The sequence below is a fragment of the Nannospalax galili genome, unplaced genomic scaffold (assembly GCF_000622305.1).
Source record: "Nannospalax galili isolate Female #2095 unplaced genomic scaffold, S.galili_v1.0 scaffold679, whole genome shotgun sequence".
NCBI lineage: Eukaryota > Metazoa > Chordata > Mammalia > Rodentia > Spalacidae > Nannospalax > Nannospalax galili.
Window position 1 is genome coordinate 362,471 of NW_008343462.1, and position 5,844 is coordinate 368,314.

Consider the following 5,844-nt stretch of genomic DNA (forward strand, 5'->3'; position numbering starts at 1 on the left):
ACAGATTTTATTTATTTATTTATTTATTTATTTATTTATTTATTTATTTATTTATTTATTGGTCTTTTTGAGGCAGGATCTCCCTGTAGTCCCAGCTGCCCTGGAACTACTTAGACCGGGCTGGCCTTGAACCCACAGAGATCCACCTGCCTCTGCCTCTGCTGCAATTAAAGGCATGCGCCACCACGCCCGGCTGGCTCTCTTCCGTTTTTTAAATACACACAAAATATAGCAGCAACGTGGCTGCCAAGAGCACTTAGCAGGGCAGCTCTGCAACAGGTCTTGGCCAGAAACCATGTGGAAATGGACCACAGGAAGGTCTGGATTACGAGGTTTAAGGGCCTCGAAACCCAAAGAATCACAGATATTCTACGACTCAACACTAAACCTTTGCACACTGTGTTCTCTTGGTTCCCAGGCAATTCTTTCCGGTCGGACTTGAGAAAACATCATGCGGGGCTGGCACCGAGCAGAGCAGGCTAGTAAGGATGCAGGTGTCACCTGCTTGGTGAAGGAACTCGGCTCCAACTCTGTCTTTAGTGTTAGTATGGGCACTAACCCACTGCTCCTGCACCTGACACCTGTCTCTGTCTGCCTTCACAGCTCTAGGTGCCAGATGGGAGGGACTTTCTCCATGAGACTCTCAGCACGTGGAGCTGCCTTCAAATAAGAGCTCAGAAGAGAGAGCAAGGACGGCCAGCTGCCTCCTTCAAAGCCACCATCCTGGTTAAGGAGGAGTCAGTGACCACACACAGCAGACCAGAGTCCAAGCACAGAGAACAATGAGTCTCCTAAAGGAACGGAAGCCAAAAAAGCCACACTACATCCCACGGCCCCCAGGAAAGCCCTTCAAGTACAAATGCTTCCAGTGCCCCTTCACATGCAACGAGAAGTCTCATCTTTTCAATCACATGAAGTATGGGCTCTGCAAAAACTCTATCACCTTAGTGTCTGAGCAGGATCGCATTCCCAAGTGTCCCAAGTCTAACTCACTGGACCCTAAGCAGACCCACCAGCCAGAGCCCAGCTCAAAGCTAGCCTCTTCCAAGTCCCTCCCGAACAGACTCTCCAGTTTTGATCCAAAGGCCCCGCAGGGCTTTGTGAAGGAAGATGCAAAGGAGAACCTGGATCTGCAGGCTCAGGGTGCCCACAAGTGTCCTCAGAAACCAGCCCTCCAGAAGGAGGTGGCACCAGATGCCGTTCTCAGCGTCCAGCCTGGTCTGGAGAGCGGGGTCAGGCCTTCGGCATTTGTTCCAGTTGGGGAGCACAGACTTAGGGGACCAGAAGACACAGAGGCTCCTGAAATGTTGGCATTAACCAACCCAACCACCAAAGCCACCTCTTTCCATGCCAAATCAGCATTCCATACTCCAGGTTACCAGTGGAAAGCTGGCTCCCCATTCCTCCCACCTGAGTTTCCACATAAAATCCCATCTACAAAGGGGTTCAGTGCTATCTCCCCCTATGTGCACCCTGCAATCCCAGAGTACCCCCATCCCTTCTACACAGAGCATGGGCTGGCTGCCATCTACTCTCCCTACCTGCTGGCTGGGAATGCACCTGAGTGTGACACCCCCTTGCTGTCTGTCTATGGGGCCCAAGACCAAAGACACTTCCTGCCTCACCCTGGGCCAATCCCCAAGCACCTGACCCCACCTCCCTCAACATACGACCACTACAGGTTTCTCCAGCAGTGTCACTCGAATCTGCCAATTCCTTATGGATTTTACAGAGCAGAGTCTGCATTTTCCTCCTACAGCCTCAGGCTCCCACCTGTCACTGGCATTACCCGAGATCAGAGCACTCGCCTGCTCGAAGAAGCAGCCCTGGCCTACCCAGCCTTGAGTCCTTCAGACTCGATAAACCCTTTAAATTCCCACAAAAAGCACACAGAGTTTGAGAAGCAAAGTCCAGGTCCTGAGGCTGAAGACCCTTCTAAAGATGGGCGAAGAGACACAGAAGGGGCCAAAATGAGCCCCCGAGCTGGCAGCGCGGCCACAGGTTCCCCAGGGAGGCCGAGCCCCACCAACTTCACGCAGACGAGCCAGACGTGCGAAGGCCTGTGTGACCTCTCAAACAAAGCAGCCGCCTCTGGGACCCTGGAACGACTCCAGCAGCCAGAACAGAGCCCCACAACATTCAAACCTGTGCAGAGGAGCGCAGAATGCCCTCATTCCCAGCCTCCTGGAAACAGAGCAGAGTCTCCAAAAAGGTAAGGAAAGTTATTTTCCAAAACTTTCAATGTGATGGTCTTGGCTATTTCATTCAATACCAAGTTCACACTTGGGGTAATCATTTTTCTAAGCCTTATCTTGATCTCTTCTAGCCCCCAGGCCAGAAATGGAGACCCTCCAGCCCAGACAACGAGCACTTCTCTCATCACAGAGGCCCCACCCTCCAGCCCAGAGGACCACTCCAAGATAGGCCCCCTCAACCTCTCCAAGAAGTCAGAGACAAACCCTGCAGTTAATCCTGGACCTATGTATGCAGGCAGTGCCCAGGTGGAAACCCTGAGCTTATCAGAGCTGCAAGACCTGCCCCTCAATCTCTCTGTGAAGGATCCCTGCAACGCCTGGGCTCCCAAACCTGTCCTCCCAAGCCCACCGCAAAGCACAGAACCCGCTGCTGCTGCTGCTCCAAAGACTAAGATTGACGGTTCCAGAGACAGACCAAGCCACGTGGAGCTACAGCAAGACAAGAAGGCCAGTAAGAAGGCCCCGGAGACACGCATGGTAGACAGCAGTGAGGAACAGAAGCAGACGGCAGCTGTAGCCCTTTGTCAGCTGGCAGCCTACAGCCCAGGGAATGTTCGAGTGGGCGATGGGGAGCGCACAGCCCAGGAATCTACTTGTCAAGATGTGCCCACCCTCAGTTCTACAGAGAACCAGGGGACTCAGTGTGACCTCAAACCCAAAGGACAAAAGAGGACAAGTCAAAGGGACGCAGGAAAATCCCAGCAAGGGACTAAAAAGCCAAAGCTGAACGACACAGTGCCAAGAGTGTTTACTCTACGCAGAAGAACCCGGGTGCCCTGAGGCCTCACGTGCGCTTGGGCCGTGGCCACAAAGACGCCTTCCACACCATGTCTGAGGCACACCTTCACCTTTCTGCTTTTTTAGAAGCAGGGTCTTGCCCTGCTGCTCAGGCTGGCCTCAAACTTGCAATCCTGCCTCAGCCTCCCAAGTGCTAGGACAACCAGTACACCCCAGTTTTACCTTCACTTTTTGTCATTAATTTTTATAAATAGTTTCTCTTCTCAAAAAATACAAAGAAAGGCTATTAATTCAGTTCAGTTTTGTAAACATTAGGTATAAATATTAGGAGGCACTTCTACGTCTGGTTGTAAACACATCTGAATGACTCCTGCCAGGACTCGGGCTTGAACTGTGCTTTCCTGTCTGCGCAGCAGCAGATGGAGACAAGCAGGCCCATAACTAGCTCAGCAGTACGCACCGGTGCACAAAAAGACTTTCATGTGTGCTCTTCAGAACTAGAAATGTATTTTAAATGTTTTCTATCAAATGTCGTAATGTGCTCTGAGGTCCAAACCCTCTTCAGTTTGAGCATCAAGTGCTGTCTGTAAAAATGCTGACTTGCTCTGACAGAATGTGCACAAGCACTCAGGCGACTTTACAAGCAATGTACTGCCATCAAGGAAATGCAGAGCTGGTGAAGTCTGACCAATGTGGTCTACTTGCTTATGATGCCACAGCAAGCTGTCTGCACTAACCCTAACCCTGACCCTCATGCTGCACTCCTTAGAGTGATGTACATGTTGTTTATTTTCCAATAAATTCAATGTGTTAACTTTAAGAACACATAATGCAAAAATCAGTGTGAGCTTGTGGTGTTCTTTAGAGTGACCTGCCGTGAGACTCAATGAAAGAGTCAACAGCTGAGGCAACAACACAACTGACAACGTGCTTCTGGGGGTGGTGAGTGTATCAGCGCCCAGGCATGTGCAACTCTTTGCCCATTGGGCTCTTCAAAGACAATCCAGGAGTCCTGAGTCTCAGGGCACCTGCAGAGAGCAAAGTCTCAGGAGCCCTGGTCCCCAAAGTCTCCAAGGGAAGGGTTCTATCCATCACCATCGTCACCCCTCAATGGTCCTTTGACTTCTAGACAAAGAAGGCCTTTCCCTACATCTGATGTGCCAGAACCAAGCAGTGGTTACTGAGCACAGGGACTTGTGGTGCCTTGCTGAGTCTTCTGCCTGGCAAGCAGCTGTCAGGTCCTTACCAGCCCCAGCAGCGGAGACCCAGGGAGGCTGACCAGGGCAACCCGGACAACTGCCACTGCTGAAACAAAATAGCCGTCACTTCCAGCTAGTCCTTTCTATGAATAAGGCTCCTTAGCACCTGTATGTAAAGATGGGAATGAAAGGACTGGTTCAGGCCGTGCCGTGCTCTAGTAAAGGGATGACTCCCCAAAGACAAATAAATTCACACTGTTACCAGCTGCATGGCTATGAGATGAAATGAGGCTCCTCCGCCCTCACACTGGGCCCTGTGCAGGCTCTCATGGCAGGGCACTCAAACCCCCAACACAGAGCTGGCAGCACCAGGAGGAGTCCTCCAGGAAAGGCAGTAGAAAGACAGGACCAAGGAGAGGCCTCTGTGGAGGAAAAAGTGTCTGATGTTGTCTACACCGGGGCAGAGACATGACCCTGAGCCTAGGACCCCTGAATACTACTGAAAAGTGACACAAAGGGGCTGGTAGAAGGCTCAGCACTCAACAGCACTGGTTGCTCTTGCAGAGGAACCAGGTTCAATTCCCAGCACCCACATGGCCACTAACAACCTCTGTAACTCCAGTTCCAGGGGATCCAACACCCTCTCTGACCTCCACGGGCACTGACATGGGTACACTTACATACATGCAAGCAATACACATACACAAAAAATAAAATAAAAACATTTTTTAAATAAAATAAAAGTGAAAAGCAAGTGTAGTGGCACACCTTTAATCCAGCACTCTGGAGGCACAGGCAAGCAGGTCTCTGTGAGACAGAGGCCAGCCTGGTTTATATAGCGAGTTTCGAGTCAGCTGTGGCTACAAGGAGAACTTGTATCAAAAAACAAAAACAAAAAGAAAACAAAAAGCAAATAATAAATAAATAATGAAAGTGACACAGGTTTCTACCTTCAAATGGCATTAGGAATAGAAACACATAGCAACTTCATATAAAGCCTCAGACACCAAGTTTAAGGTGGACTGAAGAGCTAGCTGTTCACAACTACTCTGGAGTACAAGAGACCAGTGCCGCAAACCATCTCTAAAGGCATAGCAGAGAGAGAAAGGGGGCCTTCTTCCCACAGGGGAGCTTGGAGAGCCCCGGGTCCATCCAAAGCACATATAACATTCACTGAAAATGTATGTTGTTATGAAACAACACAATTATGTTTTATAGCCTGGGTCCTTTTTTTAATATACAATGTTTGTCAAAAACAAAAACATTACCCCTCCTGCTCTCCAGTAAGGAAAAGCCTGTGGGAAGCTGGAACAATCCATCAAGCACTGTGCTCCATGATCAGGACCTACAGAGTCCTCCCATTAGGACTGAACATCATTTAAAAGTGACACAAACAGCGTATGGTGGTACACACCAAATTAATCTCAGATCCAAGCAGAGGCAGGTGGGTCTCAGAGATCAGCCTGGTCTCACAGTTATATTGCTTGACTCCCATTAAGAACTCAGCCCGATGGGAGTAGTGGCAGACACCTTTAATCCCAGCACTTGAGAGGCAGAGGCAGGTAGATCTCTGTGAGTTCAAGACCAGCCTGGTCTACATAGTAAGTTCCAGGCCAGCTGGGGCTACAGGGAGACCCTGTCTCCAAAAAAAA

At 50.1% G+C, this 5,844-nt stretch overlaps 2 protein-coding genes across 2 annotated transcripts in view; one reads left to right on the top strand and one right to left on the bottom strand.

Annotated features, from left to right (window-relative positions):
* Positions 1-3,834, top strand: part of Znf750 (zinc finger protein 750) — an 8,874-nt gene extending 5,040 nt beyond the window's left edge. Inside the window, exons 2-3 of the mRNA XM_008839646.3 lie at positions 604-2,212; positions 2,327-3,834. Of these exons, the coding sequence (XP_008837868.1) occupies positions 783-2,212; positions 2,327-3,035 (2,139 nt within the window). The 5' untranslated portion in view covers positions 604-782 and the 3' untranslated portion in view covers positions 3,036-3,834. The remainder of the gene's footprint in view (positions 1-603; positions 2,213-2,326) is intronic.
* Tbcd (tubulin folding cofactor D) overlaps positions 1-5,844 on the bottom strand; it is a 191,184-nt gene that overhangs the window by 113,231 nt on the left and 72,109 nt on the right. The gene's annotated exons all lie outside the window — the stretch shown is intronic.